The sequence below is a fragment of the Oncorhynchus kisutch genome, linkage group LG14, assembly GCF_002021735.2.
Source record: "Oncorhynchus kisutch isolate 150728-3 linkage group LG14, Okis_V2, whole genome shotgun sequence".
Lineage (NCBI taxonomy): Eukaryota > Metazoa > Chordata > Actinopteri > Salmoniformes > Salmonidae > Oncorhynchus > Oncorhynchus kisutch.
Genome location: NC_034187.2, coordinates 11,373,877 through 11,394,018, shown reverse-complemented (window position 1 = coordinate 11,394,018; position 20,142 = coordinate 11,373,877). Strand labels below are relative to the sequence as shown.

The 20,142-nt window shown below is 39.9% G+C and overlaps 1 protein-coding gene across 1 annotated transcript; it reads right to left on the bottom strand.

The window, feature by feature from the left end:
* Positions 1-1,594: 1,594 nt before the first annotated feature.
* Positions 1,595-17,845, bottom strand: LOC109904286 (A-kinase anchor protein 12-like). The gene is made up of 4 exons (XM_020501529.2): positions 17,517-17,845; positions 9,632-9,731; positions 3,359-9,373; positions 1,595-3,247 (listed from the first exon to the last, which is right to left on the bottom strand). The coding sequence occupies exons 1-3, from the start codon at positions 17,631-17,633 to the stop codon at positions 3,399-3,401; spliced, it is 6,192 nt and encodes a 2,063-aa protein (XP_020357118.1). The 5' UTR covers positions 17,634-17,845; the 3' UTR covers positions 1,595-3,247; positions 3,359-3,398.
* Between the last annotated feature and the right edge of the window lie 2,297 nt (positions 17,846-20,142).

Below are 20,142 nucleotides of genomic sequence, written 5' to 3'. Positions count from 1 at the left end.
TGTATGTAAGAAAGGCCCTGAGAGGCTCGGAGTGATCCTTCAAGTTGTATGTAAAACCCTTTATCTGGCTCGGAGGACAGCTCGGGGTCCTGCCAATATCTACAGTTGAAGTCGGAAGTTTACATACACTTAGGTTGGAGGCATTAACTTGTTTTTCAACTACTCCACAAATGTCTTGTTAGCAAGCTATAGTTTTGGCAAGTCGGTTAGGACATCTACTTTGTGCATGACACAAGTCATTTTTCCAACAATTGTTTACAGATTATTTCACTTGCAATGAATTATATCACAATTCCAGTGGGTTAGAAGTTTACATACACTAAGTTGACTGCCTTTAAACATCTTGGAAAATGCATGGCTTTAGAGGGGGTGGGGGGGGAATAGACCACAAGTCTGGTTCAACCTTGGGAGCAATTTCCAAACTCCTGAAGGTACCACGTTCATCTGTACAAAAAATTGTATGCAAGTATAAACCCCATGGGACTACGCAGACATCATACCGCTCAGGAAGGAGACGTGTTCTGTCTCCTAGAGATGGACCTACTTTGGTGCGAAAAGTGCAAATCAATCCCAGAACAACAGCAAAGAACCTTGTGAAGATGCTGGAGAAAACAGGTACAAAAGTATCTATATCCACAGTAAAAACGAGTCCTATATCGACATAACCTGAAAGGCCGCTCAGCAAGGAAGAAGCCACTGCTCCAAAACTGCCATAAAAAGCCAGACTACGGTTCGGAACTGCACATGGGGACAAAGATCATACTTTTTGGAGAAATGTCCTCTGGTCTGATGAAACAAAAACAGAACTGTTTGGGCATAATGACAATCGTTATGTTTGGAGGAAAAAGAGGATGCTTGCAAGCCGAAGAACACCATCCCAACCTTGAAGCACGGGGGTGGCAGCATCACGTTGTGGAGGTGCTTTACTGTAGGAGGGACGGATGCACGTCACAAAATAGATGGCATGAGGCCGGACAATTATGTGGATATATTGAACCAACATCTCAAGACATCAGTCAGGAAGTTAAAGCTTGGTTGCAAATGGGTCTTCCAAATGGACAATGACCCCAAGCATACTTCCAAAGTTGTGGCGAAATGGCTTAAGGACAACAAAGTCAAGGGATTGGAGTGGCCATCACAAAGCCCTGACCTCAATTCTATAGAAAATGTGTGGGCAGAACTCAAAAAGCATGTGCTTTTTTTTGGGGACTCGGTTACACCAGCTCTGTCAAGAGGAATGGGCCAAAATTCCCCCAACATATTGTGGGAAGCTTGTGGAAGGCTACCCGAAACGTTTGACCCAAGTTAAACAATTTAAAGGCAATGCTACCAAATACTAATTGAGTGTATGTAAACTTCTGACCCACTGGGAATGTGATGAAAGAAACAAAAGCTGAAATAAATCATTCTCTCTACTATTATTCTGACATTTCACATTCTTAAAGTAAGATGGTGATCCTAACTGACCTAAGACAGGCAATTTTTACTAGGTTTAAATGTCAGGAATTCTGAAAAACTTAGTTTAAATGTATTTGGCTAAGGTGTATGTAAACTTCTGACTTTAACTGTATATGACAAAACAGTTGTGCAAATGTTTAACATCGTAATAAAAAGATTAGCATTTTATTTCATTAACAGCTTTGAAATATAAAAATGTTCATGCAACTCTTATGTTTTGCATTTAGATATGAGTTAATATCACATTACCTGGAATATATAATTTCTACAAAGGTTATCAGGTTTACATCATTTGTTACAAGAAGTCAAAAGAAAAACAATACACATACACACATTGAAACTATTGCAAGGGTAAAAACAATACACATACACACATTGAAACTATTGCAAGGGTAAAAACAATACACATACACACATTGAAACTATTGCAAGGGTAAAAACAATACACATACACACATTGAAACTATTGCAAGGGTAAAAACAATACACATACACACATTGAAACTATTGCAAGGGTAAAAACAATACACATACACACATTGAAACTATTGCAAGGGTAAAAACAATACACATACACACATTGAAACTATTGCAAGGGTAAAAACAATACACATACACACATTGAAACTATTGCAAGGGTAAAAACAATACACATACACACATTGAAACTATTGCAAGGGTAAAAACAATACACATACACACATTGAAACTATTGCAAGGGTAAAAACAATACACATACACACATTGAAACTATTGCAAGGGTAAAAACAAGCTGCCATCATGACATTGCATAAGCATTCAATAAGGCTATGTTCTGCAATAGTTTTAAAATCTGAAATTAAACTTACCAAATATACTTGTAGTTATAGACAAACAAAGCCAGTATATGTGACTTGTTAACAAAATAGCTTTATATATATGTTCACAGGCAAAGAAATGAATACACAAATATAGTTTTGTCTTTCAGATGCAACTAGTGATAAAATATGCGTTTTGTATCAGTATTTTGGTCTGTGTCAACTAACCATTACAGTGCATAGTTTGCAAACTTTGCATATAGTAATTCAACTATATAATTCCATAAGATGATGAAGATCAATGGCAATGTTTAGAGGAATGATCTCATTCATGCAAATGCAATGTGATAAAAATTCTAGTCACTACACATCTCTGAGCAAATGTTATATTACCAGCATGTGCTGATTTGAGCAAACATTTATTGTCTGACAGAAGACTGATAAAACACAGAAAGATCCCGAACAAATCTACATACCTGTATATCTAATCACAGTTTGTCTTTGCATTCTTTTGGTGAGCAGTGGGTAAATATGTCCTGTATTGAATGTAATGTGAGGGTATTATATGTTGATACAAATAAATGTTAGACTACTGTTCAATCCACGAATTACAATTTGAGTAAAGAAAATTAAACTCAGATACTCTGTGTAAAATAAACTTATCTGATGCAAAGGGAAGGACAAATTGTCTTAATTCAAACATGAATAATATATACATTATCGTACCTCCAACTTCAGATAATGTGACATAAAAAGGAACAAGAATTGTATTCAAAGAGGTACAAGTACTTAACAGACATACCGATATAATAGCATTGCAACTAAAGTGAATGTATTCAAAGAGCTGAAGAAGGTCTCTAAGATGCAAAAGTGTGCTTGGTAATGGAAGTCAGGATGGATGCAGCTTTACCTCCGTTGTGGTGGGTCATCATTCGCGTATGGACTTCTACCTTCTCTTTCAGGGGTTCCTTGGTAGTCCAGCACTCTTTTAGCTTGTTGAATGAAAAAGGACAGAAACAATTCAGGAGGACATTATTTCAGTATACTCCTTCAAGTACTTAAAACCAAAAATAATATAACGAGAAATAAAAGGACTGACTTACCAGTTCATAAAAACATCCGTTTGTTGGAATGGCTGCAGTCTTATTTCTTTTCACTTATAGATTGAAAGCTTTGAGGCTCAAGTGCAATATCAAAGACCTCTTCACTGCCCTGCAGCATCTCCTCTACTCCTCCACCTATTGTGTTGCTCAGAACTTCTAAGACATGGGATTTTACTGTGCCAAAATCTTCCTCAGCATCCAGCCACACTTCTTGGTCATTCTCGTCCTCTGTGTGTAGGATAGACTCTTCTGCATTCATCATTACCTGTTCTGCTTCAGGGTTTGGGGTGCACACCACTAGTTCAGTTTGGGTATGCAGTGGTGCTGGAGTCGCAAGCAGTGGTGCTGGAGGGATATGCAGTGGTGCTGGAGTCGTATGCAGTGGCACTGGAGGGGTATGCAGTGGCACAGGAGGTGCAGTGTCATCTGTTTGCTCAATTTGACTGACTTCACAAAGTTGAGTACTTTCCATTGATTCTGTTGGAACACAGTCAGTATTCACAGCACTTTTTGCAGTAGTACTTGCAATTTCTATTGATTCTTTCAGACAGCTATCCGTGTTCACTGCACTAGTACTTGGAGGTGGCCAAATAGCAAGTGGTGGTGAATCCAATCCCGCAGACACCACTCCAGCGTCTCTGGGTTCAATGTGAAGATGGATATGGACATGGGATTCAATAGATAGTCTCTTTTCAAATGATTCAACTGATTCCTTTGCTGATTGGACTACCATTCCAACCAGTTCTTTCTCATGCCCACTGGTAGAGTCTGAATCTACTTCGGACACAATAATAAATTCAGCCTCCGTTGCATAAACTTCTTGCATATTTGACTGCAAACAGGACTCTACAAATGTATTGGGAACTATGTCATCTGGTACTTTGTCAACCTCGAAAGTAGACTCTGCAAATGTCTCTGGAGTTGTTCTATCCTCACATACTGTATCAACTTTGAGAGAAATTGAGGGCTCAGTTTCTTTATCTGAAGGTTTGTGCGCATTTCCCTGAGTATTAAGTTCTACGTAGTTTTCAAATAAGTGAATTTTATTTTGCACCTGTGCAGCTACACCTGTACATCCTTGAGCATCTGTAACTGCCACCACTGGTATACCCTCTGGTGATTTAGAAACTTCAGCTTCACTCGTTAATTCAATTTCAGCCTTTTCACTTGATTGTGGTACAACATTGGAGTCAGCTTCTGAGAAGTTCTGCTGTACATGTTGGAGTATTTCTTGAGTTATAATACTGCTTTCCTCTTCAAACATGGCCTCTCTAATATTCTCAATGGCATTCTCACCCTCTCCTTTGTCCTCCATTTTGTCACAAATGTCTATGACTTCCATAACATCGGTTGAAGAAACCACCTCAAGTGCTGTCTCCAGAATCGCTTCAGCTGTCCCAATCTCAGCATTTGCATCCGTCACTTGCACTTGGATCTCATGACCCTTGACATCAGTTAAGACCACAAGAACTGCATCAACAATTACATCGCATGATTCAATCACTACATCCATCTCTTGTACTTTGATCTCATGATCAGTGACATCAGTTAAGCCAACTTCAAGCACATTCTCAATAATTACTTGAGCAGACTTTATCTCTGCATCCGCCACTTGTACTGTGATCTCGTGATCATCAGTTGAGCCCAACTCAAGGGTTGTCTCAACATGTGCTTCAGCTGATTCAATCTCAGTGTTCACCTGTTGTACTAGAGTCTTGTGATGATTGACATCAGTTGAGACTACCTCAAAAACTGCATCAACATTTGCTTCAGCTGATTCAATCTCAGCGTTCACCTGTTGTACTAGAGTCTCGTGATCATTGACATCAGTTGAGCTAACTTCAAGCACTGTTTCAATAGTTTCTTCAGCTGACTTTATCTCTGCATCCGTCACTTGTACTCGGATCTCAAGACCATCAACAAACTGTGCTGATGGCACATTCTTCCTCACAACCATGTCCCCTTTCTTTAGTGTCTGAACCATAGAAGAGTCTACAAGTGGGCTTAGAGCACCCACACGATCCATTTTCTCTGGGGATTCTACTTCAGGTGCCACTATGCCAATTAAAGATTCCAAAACATTTGATGATTCTAACTTCAGAACGTCAGGCATTGCAGTAGCGACATCTTGAACATCACATGTGATTGTTTCTGCAACTGGTGCATTCTCCATGTCTGCAGAATCCTCCGAAACATCCATGAATTCCTCTTTTTCTTCTTTAAGAGTGGCCTCCGTGAGAGCCTGTGTGAAAACAAGTTTGTCTGTAAACGACACTTCCAGGCGCTCTGTATCAGGCTGTGGAGTGTCTTCTGCTATGGCCTTTCCTTCAACCTGAGCTACACCCTCTTCTGAATTAACAGTGGCTACAAGTACTGGTCTTACCTCTTCTAACTCGTTTACCAATTCTGTTTGTTGGTCCTTTTCAATTTCTATATGCATGATTGGAATTGATTCATCTTCAGTTTTGTGTACCTCATCTGTAGTGATTCTTACAGCACCAGACTCTTCAGTTTCCTCAGGTGCCAACTCTGTGGGTACTACCTTTCTGACTTCTAATGGACACTCCACCACATGAGTCACTGGGCTTTCATCAACAGCATCTATTTGTTGCGACTCTTCACCTGTGCAGATTGTAACTGCGTCTGATTTTTCATGAGCTGTCAAAACTGTTGCTTCCGTCTCTTTTGGTGTCTGTAATATTTGTGGAGAAACTGAAACGGTAACTGCTTCCAAGTGCGGGTCTTTTGTAATTACCGATGAGAGAGTTGGGGTTCTGTTAATGGTTTCAACAGCCTCATGCAGAAGTACCTCTGTGTCTTTCAACTCGTATTCTGCAGGCACAGGTGTTGTGTTGCCTGATGTTTTGGGAGACTCCTCTGTCAGCTGTGACACTGCTGAAACCATTTCTGTTGATTCATCATCTAGAGGTTCTGGGGCAGTGACTGCTTCAGATGTCAACTCGATTAGGTCCTCGGCTATGGTATCGTCTCGAGTGGCTTCTTCAGCAGTGGACACTTGTGTGGCAATGGTCTCCTCTATTACGCCTTCCTCAGGTATATCACTGAGTTGCTGATGTTTACTTATGAATTCCGTAAGGTCCTCAAAGTCTTTTGTAGCAGTGGGGGATGTTGATGGGGCCAACTGCTCCACAGTATCTTTGGCTTGAGCCTTCTCTGCTTCAGTGGGCAGGGTGTCTTTGGGTATGGCCGATTCGGTGACCAGCCTAGAGACATCTGGCTGGGTTATTTCTTCTGTAATGTGTAATGGAGTTTCTATAACAGCCTCAGTTAATATTATGTGTTTCTCTCCTAGGTCTTCTGCATCAAACTCAGACATGGGGACCACTGCTGGTGTTTCAGAGTCCTCCTCATCATCCGATCCAACACCTTTATCTGCCTCGTCAGAAGATATTGGTTCCTGCTTTCCTCCATGCTTTTGCTTTTTGCGTCCAGGGATGAGTTTCTTTAGAGAAAATGAAGACTCCTCTTTGGTGATTTCGCTGTCAGATGCCACCTGCTCTGGTGAGCTAACTTTGCTGGCCTCCTCGGTTTTTGCCTTCCTATTTGAGGTGACCAGCTTTTTAAGGGATTTCCATGTTGACCCCCCTTCACTCCCTAAGGGACTTACAGCCTCTTCAGGGGAAGAGGTCAAATGTTCATAACCTCCCTCCTGAGAACTGTCCAGTGGAGACTCTGCAGTGTTTCCAGGTTCACTTAGTGTTTCACCTTCATTCATGGGTGCTTCCTCCTCTGAGTCAGATGTTTTTCTTCCCCTCCTCTTTGCAGATCCACATAGGAGGGCCTCCCAAGAAACAGATATTTCTACTTTCTTTTTGGTCTCTTCTGTGAAACGTTCTAGTACCTGCTCTCCTTCACTTTGTTTTGGCTCCTCATGTGCTAACTCATCCTCACTCTCAGAAGATCTTTTGGGACATCTTGTGGGCGTCATTAGCTTTTTGAAAGAAGTCCAGGTGCCATCCTTTTTCCTTTCACTGTCAGAGGTTACATCACTATCTGATTCGTGGCTTGACCCTAACAGAGCAGACATTTTGACCTGCTCTGCTGCTAATTCTTCTGTTGAAGAGGCAGGATGTTGTTCTCCTCTCTGGTACTCCTCTGACTCTGTGGATGACAGTAAATCCTCAGTAACATGCTCACCAGACCTGGTCAACTCATCTGATTTCTTGCCTCTCCGCTTCCTAGAAAGCTTCTTCAAACCAGCCCCATATAAGAGCTTCCTGAGTGGACTTCCTTGGTTTTTCGCTTTCTCTTGTGAGCTAAGAAGTTCAGCTTCATTTGAGATAACTGTGTGGAATCCCAAAGAAGGAGACTGTTCTTCTTGGACTGGACTTCCTTGGCTTTTAGCTTTCTCTTGCGAGTCAAGATGTTTGGCTTCATTTGTTTCAGCTTCATTTGAGGTAACTGTCAGTAATATCTCAGGAGCTGGCTCCTCTTCAGGAACATGTTCTGTGACTGTGACGAATCCCCATGAATGAAACTGTCCTTCAAGACTTACCTGGCTTTTAGCTTTCTCTTGAGAGCTAAGTTTGTCTTCATTTGTTTCAGCTTCATTTGTTAAAACTGTTACAAATCCCAAAGAAGGAGATTGCTCTTCAAGAATATCCTGGACTGAACTTCCTTGACTTTTAGCTTCCTCTTGAAAGCTAAGAAGTTCAGCTCTATTTGAGATAATTGTCTGTAATTCCTCAGTAGCTGGCTGCTCTTCAAGGACATCCTCTCTGTTGTCACTAGTTTTAGGGACATTACTCATCATCAGTTCAGGTACATTGGATGTCTCAGCCATCAGGGAATCTGTTCCTGTCTCTTGAACTTCATTCTCATTTTGTATCCCCTCAATGACCGGTATTGTCTCAACATCTGGACTGATCTCGTCTTTTGTTTGTTCTTGCTCAAGACCAGCTTCCTCTGGTGTGTTTACATACTCCTGTTTGTCAATGCTTTGCAGTTCGTGTTCTTTCTCAACAGTTTCATCTTTGGGCGTTTCCTCTCCTAAATGTGTTTTCTTTTTCTTTAAACCAGCGAAGATTCCCGTGGTGAAAAACTTCTTAATCGGGGATATAATTTCTTCTTCAACATCCGGAATGGTTGGTGCTGGTGTGTCTGTCTCTTCAGTAGGGATGACTTCCTCATTGACTTCGTCCTTGGGTTCCTCATTGACTTCGTCCTTGGGTTCCTCATTGACTTCTTCCTTGGGTTCTGTCTTGGGTTCTTCTTCCTTGACTTCTTCCATGACTTCCTCCTTAGGTTCCTCCTTGGGTTGTTTCATGGGTTGCTTGACCTGCTTGTGTATTTTTCCTGTCAGGAAGAAACGTTTAAATGGAGACATTTCCTCAACTATAGGAATGGGTGTGGGTGGGGCCTCTCCCTCTGCCTGTGCCACTTCTTCAGGTGTGATTTCCTCCTTTGATTCTATCATTTCAGTGGTCTGTTCCTTGGTGGTTTCATTATGGAACTCTTCAAATGTGAGGTCCGTCATCGTAGGGTGAGAGGTAGAATCATCAGCCGGTTCCACTGGTGAATCAGCAACAACGTTGTTCGGTGCTTCGTCAATATTTGCTTCTATTGTATCATCTACAAGCTCTGGTGTATGGCCAACACATTCTTTTATCGTATCATCAGTCAGATCCTCAGGTGTGCTCTGCCCAGTATTCTCCTCAGCATTATCTATAGTGGTCTCCTCTGTATCCTTGCTGTCTTCGGGAGTACGTGCTTCGCCCTCTTCTTTCTTAGGGCTCACTTCTGGTATTGTGTCAGAGTCTTTTTTCAATGTGAATTTTAAACCAATTGAACTGAAGAACTTTTTAAAACTATCATTGACTTCATTCAATTTAACTTCTGTTTCAGTCTCATTTGTTGATGCTTCGTCGTCTACATCCGGTGATTCCTTGCCATCACTGTCTGTGTTTTCCAGAGGAGGTACCTCCTCTGTGAGAGTCTCTATCATCTCCGGAATGTCCTCTTTCTGAGAAACGATAGATGAATTTGCCTCACCAACTGTAATGAGAAACAAATATGCATTACTCAAAACTGTTCAATTACGGGCTAATTGCCTGATTCATATGAATAGCTAATAATTATAAACTACTTAACTCTTTACAGCCCCCTATAAAGCTTAATGTGAAGTGTTAACCAATATCATAACATTGTAAAAACTTGAGGAAACAATTGAACTCTTTATCAAGAAACCAAAAGCAAATCCTTTCTCATACAGACACACACAAACTAAAGCTCTTCCAAACTGTGATGACTCACCCTCTGTAACGACTCCGTCGTCACACAGGACATTGACCTCCTCAGTCTTGTCCTCTGCTTTTTCACTCAGTCCTGAGATCTGTCCATTCTTTTGGAGTAACTAAAATGGAGAAGGGAACATTTTAGATATACCAGTGCATTCAGAAAGTATTCAGACTAGAGGTCAACCGATTATAATTTTTCAACGCCGATACCGATTAATCGGACGATTTTTATATATATATATATATTTTATATATATATATTTGTAATAATGACAATTACAACAATACTGAATGAACACTTATTTTAACTTAATATAATACATCAATAAAATCAATTTTGTCTCAAATAAATAATGAAACATGTTCAATTTGGTTTAAATCATGCAAAAACAAAGTGTTGGAGAAGAAAATAAAAGTACAATATGTGCCATGTAAAAAAGCTAGCGTTTAAGTTCCTTGCTCAGAACATGAGAACATATGAAAGCTGGTGGTTCCTTTTAACATGAGTCTTCAATATTCCCAGGTAAGAAGTTTTAGGTTGTAGTTATTATAGGACTATTTCTCTCTATACCATTTGTATTTCATATACCATTGACTATTGGATGTTCTAATAGGTACTTTAGTATTGCCAGCCTAATCTCGGGAGTTGATAGGCTTGAAGTCATAAACAGCGCAATGCTTGAAGCACAGCGAAGAGCTGCTGGCAAATGCACGAAAGTGCAGTTTGAATGAATGCTTACTAGCCTGCTGCTGCCTACCACTGCTCAGTCAGACTGCTCTATCAAATCATAGACTTAATTATAATAACACACAGAAATACAAGCCTTAGTTCATTAATATGTTCTTAGTTCATATCCGGAAACTATCATTTCGAAAACAAAACGTTTATTATTTCAGTGAAATACGGAACCGTTACGTATTTTATCTAACGGGTGGCGTCCATAAGTCTACATATTGCTGCTACATTGCACAACCTTCAATATTATGTCATAATTATGTAAAATTCTGGCAAATGAATTACGGTCTTTGTTAGGAAGAAATGGTCTTCACACAGTTCGCCACGAGCCAGGCGGCTCAAACTGCTGCATATACCCTGACTCTGCTTGCACAGAACACAAGAAAAGTGACACAATTTCCCTAGTTAATTAAAATAAATGAATGTTAGCAGGCAATATTAACTAAATATGCAGGTTTAAAAATATATACTTGTGTATTGATTTTTAAAAAGGCATTGATGTTTATGGTTGGGTACACATTGGTGCAAAGACAGTGCTTTTTCCACGAATGCGCTTGTTAAATCACCCATTTGGCGAAGTAGGCTGTGATTCAATGACAAAATAACAGGCACCGCATCGATTATATGCAGCGCAGGACAAGCTAGATAAACTAGTAGTATCATCAACCATGTGTAGTTAACTAGTGATTATGTGAAGATTGATTGTTTTATAGAAGATAAGTTTAATGCTAGCTAGCACCTTACCGTGGCTCCTTGCTGCGCTCACATAACAGGTAGTCAGCCTGTCACGCAGTCTCCTTGTGGAGTGCAATGTAATCAGCCATAATCGGTGTCAAAAAAATGCAGATTACCGATTGTTATGAAAACTTGAAATCGGCCCTAATTAATCGGCCATTCCGATTAGTCAGTCGACCTCTAATTCAGACCCCTTCCCCTTTTCCACATTTTGTTACGGTACAGCCTTATTCTGAGAAAAAATAAGAATCCCACACACTGCTCTTGATAGTATCACTGCTCTTTAATAAGCTTACGTATCGACCTCACAACCTTTGTCAGAGCTTTACATTACATCCTCAATCCACACACAATACCCCATATTGTCAGAGGTGAAAACAGGATTTTTGAATTTTTGTAAAATAAAAAATAAATAAAAAACAGATGCAGTCCACCTGTGATAAATTCAATTGATTAGACATGATTTGGAAAGGCACGTCTGTATAAGGTCCCACAGTTGACAATGCATGTCAGAGCAAAAACCAAGCCATGAGGCCAAAGGAATTGTCCGTAGAGCTCCGAGACAGGATTGTGTCGAGGCACAGATCTGGGGAGGGGTACAAAAAAATGTCTGTACCAAAACATGTCTGCAGCATTGAAGGTCTCCAAGAACACAGTGGCCTCCATCATTCTAAATGGAAGAAGTTTGGAACCACCAAGACTCTTCCTAAACTGAGCAATCGGGGGAGATGGGCCTTGGTCAAGAACCCGGTGGTCACTCTGACAGAGTTCCTCTGCAGCACTCCACCAATCATGTCTTTATGGTAGAGGGGCCAGATGAAAGATTAACGGAGCAAAGTACAGAGAGATCCTTGATGAAAACTTGCTTCAGCGCGCTCAGGACCTCAGACTGGGGTGAAGGTTCACCTTCCAACAGGACAATGACCCTAAGCACACAGCCAAGACAATGCAGGAGTGGCTTCGGGACAAGTCTCTGAATGTCCTTGAGTTGCCCAGCCAGAATCTGGACTTGAACCGGATCGTACATCTCTGGTGAGGCCTGAAAATAGCTGTGCAGCGACGTTCAATATTAATTACTAGTCTGCAGCTAGGAATTCGGTATCATTGAACGCGAAGACCGACAACCGCCGAAACATCTATCCATAATAACATGAATGAATGTCACTCTGAACTATCCATTCTAACCACGAGAGAGAGGGAGGACAAACTCTCCAACAGAAACAAACTTTTCAACAGAGACCCCGACGACACACTGAGCGTAAATATATATATTGATTGCAATTGTTCCTGAATGAGTGAAGGTTCATGTGCAAAGGATTAGCATTTCAATTGTTATAATTATCAACTGTGTGTTGTCTTATCTCAGTCGACCCCCACTTCCCTTTTGTACACCAAGCCGCCATGCCGGTTTAGCCCACTAGGGGCACATTCCCCTATCATTTCTTTAATCATATTTACTTTGTTTGTTTGTGTGTGCACTTCTGTGTTTGTTTAGTTAGTTAATAAATAAATGATTTAAGACAATTGATGTATGGATGACTCATAGTGAAGACTGGGTTCATGCAGATAACCAACAATTTATGATGTTTGGAATGAGACTAACGTGAGGTAAAATAAATAAATAATTAACTCAGAAGACTATTGATCAGATATGAAAATATCTGGAAAGTTATATTAGGAAAATTATAACTTTGTAATCTGAATATTTTCCTTGGTCCCCCGACTTCCTAGTTAATTACAGTTACATGATGAATCAATTTAATCACGTAATACTAATTACAGAGAATCTTTGATAAAAACTAAAAGTCTTCATTTAATGATAGTAAAGACACGACAACCTTATACACAACATAGCTTAAATGTATGAGAAGTCACTTTCCTCAGTCATATTTCCCTTGGGAGAAAGGGGGGACAGCATGTTATCTTGTAAAATGATGTATTGCTTTTAACTCAGGAGACAGGATGTCCTCCATGAAGTTAGGATCATTTTGCATTCTAGAAATCTGATAATTTACCTCCTCAGACAAGTGATATTGGAAAATGTGGGTTACTAACGGGAACCACGGGCACAGATAATTAACAGTAACTTTTGTGCTGTGTTGAAATGAATTTTGAGGAGACACCTACAGTATGATGCTCGCCATTCTATGACAGCTAGACAACGATGAACTAAGCAAATGTGCATGGGGGGTGTCATGGGGGGTCATGGGGGGTGTCAAATTAAATTAAACAATTAAATGTTTCAGTCGCCATGTTGCATCACTGTTTGGGGATCCAGTCACTCAATTCATGCATTGTTTTGACCTTGTTGTCCTGCTGACCTATAACATTATAATAACATTGTAATGAGAAAATAAAACATTCCAGGACAAAAAGAATGCTGCCAAACACACAGTAAAGTACACGTCTTCCTTCATTTATTTCTATAATATGGTAATGTGTGATGCTTGCTACACTGTTTTTGGACTAATATGCATGAGACAAGGTGCAAAATAAACATTGCACATTGGTTCTTCATTTCATGACATTGCTTTTACATTGTGACATAATCGCGTGACTTTTACTGACAGACTGAACAACCCACAGCTACTTTCCCTGGTTTGCCGTCAGTCTTCACTGAGTAAAGCAAAGTGAAGCCTTCTACAGACTAAGTACCTCTTCAGGTTCTGTCCCAAATGGCACCCTGCTATTCCTTATTTAGTGTATTACTTTTGACCAGAGCCCTATGGGCCTTGGTCAAAATTAGTGCACTAAATAGGGAATAGGGTGCCATTTGGGATGCATACATTGTCTATTTATAGATACATTTGGCTCAGTTGGCTGAATCATAGCTGCTGCTGACTCATGATTTTATCCATCCCTGCTGTGGAGTGATCCTCTAAAACAGCATATACTCACTCACACACAGAGAGAAAGAGAGAGAAACCCACTAAAATGCTCTTAGGACAAAACCTGCTGTCAGCAACAAAGCCGTTGCTGTTGTTTACATTTAATTCCGTAAAGAATATCGAAATTGATCATCAAATCATAACAAAAGAAAGTAGAAGTGATCATGTTTGGTAATAACTTATCGTGAATATGCATTGATTAACTATTTATCAGTGTTCACATACCAACCAAAAAAACAAGCATTGAATTATTGTATTTATCAATGTTTGTTAAGCATTTATAAGCATGCTCATTTACACATGCTCATTTACACATGCTCATTTACACATGCACATTTAGAGGAATGTATAACGGCTTAGTCACGAAAGTTACAAGGTGTAACAAAAGTATTTATTTATGAATTTGAGTCTCCCCAAAGGCACATCTAACAGACTTCCTGCACATCCACAGCAGAGTTCATCATGTATTGTTACAGTACGTAGATAATCAATGTAGCTCTACACAGAGTGCAGATAAGGTCAAATTCTATATCTCTCCCTTCAGGGACCCAAGCTTAACTTAGATACATCTAAGAATGAAAGGTCATCGTTCCACTAGTAGCGTTTTCCACTGGAATTCTATTATATGGTGTCCAACAACTGAAACAATATGGTAGAAAGTTAAAAAAACTGGCCCATGATAATGCAAAAAATGTACTTTCCAATGACACAGAAGATGGTCTATCTCTTTACCAGGTTAGTCCCACTGAGGATGACATATTTATCCCAGGGAAGACCTGGCTAAGAGGCAACGGAATAATATCAACACACAATCAAAAGCCAAATATTAACTTGCAGAGAAGTGTCAAAAAGGGCAGTGACACAATGTGTGATTGAATTACTTGTTCCTTTTATTTCTTATTCATATTCGTATTTTTTAAATGCATTGTTGGTTAGGGGCTTGTAAGTAAGCATTTCACTGTAAGGTCTACACCTGTTGTATTCAGCATTTCACTGTAAGGTCTACACCTGTTGTATTCAGCATTTCACAGTAAGGTCTACACCTGTTGTATTCAGCATTTCACTGTAAGGTCTACACCTGTTGTATTCAGCATTTCACTGTAAGGTCTACACCTGTTGTATTCAGCATTTCACTGTAAGGTCTACACCTGTTGTATTCAGCATTTCACTGTAAGGTCTACACCTGTTGTATTCAGCATTTCACAGTAAGGTCTACACCTGTTGTATTCAGCATTTCACAGTAAGGTCTACACCTGTTGTATTCAGCATTTCACAGTAAGGTCTACACCTGTTGTATTCAGCATTTCACAGTAAGGTCTACACCTGTTGTATTCAGCATTTCACAGTAGGGTCTACGCCTGTTGTATTCGGCGCACCGTGACTAATACAATTTGATTTGAATGTGAACAGTCAGGTCCCTTACAGAGTTGTACTGTATTCCCCTGTCTTTGACCATGCCTATTGACTTGAAGTCATATGTCGCCTAATAAGACAAATAAAAATAAGCTATGGTCATAGAATTAGGAATTAGACTATTAGAATGGACATGAACCTTCTTATGATGGTATAAAGATCAGCCATTGTGGTCAGGGAGTTGGTCAACCATGGTTTGCCAGTGCTGTGATAAGATATTGTGTAAAATAACATAATAGCCCTACAGCTTTAGAGGAATGATTCCATAAATGTTTCAAATTAACTGCCAATATGCCAACATTCCATTCAAACAGTGCAGTCAATCCACAGCCACACACTGGGTCAAATACTATTTAATAGGATCTCTATGGTTATGATAGCCTATGTATTGTGAGCATTATATTGACTCCATGTTATTGGAGTTAGCCTAGGAATTAAGAAAGTCTATAGAAATAAACAAAAGAATAGCCTACGTGTACTGAATCTAGTCATATCTAGAACCAAAAATAGAACACATTTTACAATGGAGATACACTACATGAATCAAAGTTTGTGGACACCTGATCGTCAAACATCTCATTCCAAAATCATGGGCATTAAATATGGAGTTGGTCCACCCTTTGCTGCTACAACAGCCTCCACTCTTCTGGGAAGGCTTTGCACTAGATGTTGGAAAATTGCTGCGGGGACTTGCTTCCAATCAGCCACAAGAGCATTAGTGAGGTCGGGCGATTAGGCCTGGCTCGCAGTCTGCGCTCCAATTCATGCCAAAGGTGTTCGATAAGGTTGAGGTCAGGGCTCTGTGCAAGCCAGTACAGTTCTTCCACACCAATCTTGACAAACCATTTCTGTACGGACCTCACTTTTTTGCATGGGAGCATTGTAATTCTGAAAGAGAAAAGGGCCTTCCCCAAACTGTTGCCACAACGTTGGAAGCGTAGAATCGTCTAGAATGTAATTGTATGCTGTAGCATAAAGATTTCCCTTCACTGGAACTAAGGGGCCTGAACCATGAAAAACAGCCCCAGACCATTATTCCTCCTCCATCAAACTTTACTGGTTGCACTATGCAGTGAGGCAGGTAGTGTTCTCCTGGCATCCGCCAAACCCAGATTTGTCCGTCTGATAGCCAGATGGTGAAGCGTGATTCATCACTCCAGTTTGCTTGTGTGGCCTACCACTTTCCGGCAGAGCCGTTGTTGCTCCTAGATGTTTCCACTTCACAATAACAATAACAACACTTAGAGTTGACCGGGGCAGCTCTAGCATGACGGTGCCACGTTGAAAGTCACTGAGCTCTTCAGTAAGGCCATTCTACTGCCAATGTTTGTCTATGGAGATTACATGGCTGTGCACTTCGATCTTATACACCTGTTAGCAACGGGTGTGGCTGAAATAGCCGAATCCACTAATTTGAAGGGGAGTCCACATACTTTTGTCTATATAGTGTATATTGTATAATCTCAGATTGTAAAACGTCTTCTCTTTTTAGTCATGGATATGGCCAATATGTATTCTGGAAACATAATAGTTGGATAGTTTCCAATTGTGAACCATTTAAACCTTTGCATTTTATATAGGCCTATTTCCTGTGTCCAAAATACAGTACTTTAATTAATTCAAATAATTTGGAATGCAGTGGAATACTTAGCAGATAAAACCAATACTGTATCAACTGCAACTGGTTGTGTTTTTGTTAAACTAAGTATTTGGCACTGGGGCTCACTCACTTCAATCAACTGAATGACAAGCCTTATCACTGCAGCCCGACCAGAATAACACTTCACAGAGTTGAGAAGCATCCCCTCATTATTGTTGTGGGTTTAATGATCGATAGAAGCCTTTCACTAAATACCAGGAGACATAAATACATTATCTGATTAAAATAGGCTAATAATGACCGACCATTTGATAAGAATAAATAATAAGATACATTTATCATTAAATGAATGTAACAGTGTGTTGATTATTTATGCAATCCTCTGTCCATTCCTTTAAAACACTCCAAAAATTCCACTGTTGCTATTTAGGTATATAAAGGCTACAAATTGATGATGCTGTAGATAAATAAATATGTTTCCCGTTGGTTAGTTATTAATACATCAGTCTGCTATAATTACATGTTTTACCTTCGCATCAATACTCTCGCCATCCTGGACATTGTTCGCACTTTCCTCATTCGCCACAGTTTCCCCGTCCTCGCTCTTGCTGCTACCCTCCGGACGCGTAGATTCAGTCGCACCCATGATCAAAACTATAGCGGATCTCGCTCCTGTCCTGTGTGAGTTGATGCCGACGTCAATGACACAGAATATAGCCAAAAATGAAAACAGCAGCAAAAGCTGTTGGGTATGATAGCTCTGACGCTGTGGCTTTCAAATGGTGCAGTCCGGCCCTCTTGTAAACTATTTTAGAAAAACACCCTCCCGGTTAACACATGTAGCCTACGACTCAGTACGGCACGCCTTGCCTTGATGCATCAAGTCTTATGAGTGCAGACAGACTGAGAATCTGTCCTGGGATGACTATTGCAACAAGCATATCGGGCACTGGCAGAGAGGGCCAGTCGCACGCAGCTATCTTCCATTTAAGATGGGCTCTAATACTAAAATAAATTCAATCAAGAGCTCCATTTAAAGGTGAATATCTGAATCTGATTCATACACGTACCTCATCATTATAAACTAGGCCTATATACACTCCCCATTTAAAGGTGTCATTAGTATTTTCGACACTTGTATATTTATTAAAGTAGTCAAACGTTTCGTATTTGGTCCTATACTAGCACGCAATGACGACATGAAGCTTTTGACTCTACAAACTTGTTGGATGCATTGCAGTTTGTTTTGGTTGTGTTTCAGATGACGTTGTGCCCAATGGAAATGAATGGGCAATAATGTTTTGTGTCACTTTGGAGTCACTTTTATTGTAAATAAGAATATAATATGTTTCTGAACACTTATACATTAATGGTGATGCTACCAAGATTGCAGATAATCATGAATGAATCGTGAATAATGAGTGAGAAAGTTATGGAGGCACAATGATCATACCCCACCCAACATTTAACACAACATGAACATAGACTGTCTGTTTTGGTAACATTTTTTCCAAATTCTGGTTTTGGCAGAATTTGGAAACTGCAGTCACCATTGAGCATTTACGTTTTGAAGAAAATAACCTGTGTGTGTTGTTTTTTTCTTGAACATAAACTAGAAAAACTAGCTTGTCCTTAGAAATGGAAAGTGTGATATTTATATGGTACTGTTATTGACAACAAACCATTACATTTTCATGTGAAATTATTGTAATTTTGTAACAAAATTGTAGGATGGCATTGTGAATATTAATGTCATTGGTCCAAGTTACTTAAGAGAGCCATTCTAATTGAGTTGTCTGGTTGAAAAGCCAAATGGGAAGAATTGCAAGGGTCGACACATTCAGTAGAAAGACTCTGGTCCCATCCCGGACAGTCCTTCTTAATGGATGGTTTATCTTCAATGCCGAGGGAAGCTGACAGTTCTAGGATTATTCTCTCCTCTTAGTTTCATCCCAAACTAACATATTTAAATCATCTCTGCTCATTAGCTAACACAGCCATGATGATGCACTTGGAAAAAAACTTCAATGACAAAATAACCATGTGTAAAGAAATGGGTTTGTATCCCAATGGGAACTTATCCACTTTATAGGCCACTACTTTTGACCAGAGCCCTATGGATGCACTACATGGAATAAAGGGTGCCATTTAGCCACAGCCATAAAAATAGTAAGAACTTTGCTCCTCTGAAAAAAAAGACGTAATCCAAATCAACTGACTGGTCAAGTGTTATTCTGGAGACGGAGGAACAAACTTCATAATGAGATTTTAGGATTAAACGGGCATGTGAATGGAGCACCACGAGCATGCAGGGTAAACAACCCAACCACACAGTAGAACAAGTTTGAAACGACTCTCTCATTTCGCCTGCCTTCCAAGGACTTCTCAGATAATTCAATGTTCATGAGTCTAACTTCCCGAGCAGTGAATTTCAAACACAGATTCAACCACAAAGACCAGGGAGTTTTTCCAATGTCTCGCAAAGAAGGGCACCTATTGGTGTATGGGTAAAAAAAAAAGCAGACATTGAATATCCCTTAGAGAATGGTGAAATTATTCATTACACTTTGGATGGTGTATCAATACACACAGTCACTACAAAGATACAGGCGTCCCTCCTAATTCAGTTGCCAGAGAGAAAGGAAACCACTCAGGGTTCTCACCATGAGGCTAATGGTGACTTTAAAACAGTTACAGAGTTTAATGGATCTGACAGGAGAAAACTAAGGACGGATCAACAACATTTACATTTTACATTACATTTGAGCTATTTAGCAGACGCTCTTCAGATAGCTAGATGGGACAACCACATACAGTATCACAGTCATAGTAAGTATATTTTTTCTCAATAAAGTAGTTATCACTACTACAAAATAAAGATATTTCAAAGCATGCATCCTGTTTACAATAAGGCTCTAAAGTAAGACTGTAAAAAATGTGGCAAAGACAATAACTTTATGACCTGGGTACAAACCGTTATGTTTGGGGTATATCCAACACAACACATCACCAAGTACCACTCTTCATATTTTCAAGCATGGTGGTGGCTGCATCATATTATGGGTGTGCTTGTTATCGACAAGGATTAGGGAGTTTTATAGGATAAAAATAAATGCAATAGAGCTAAGCACAAGCAAAATCCTAGAAATCCTGGT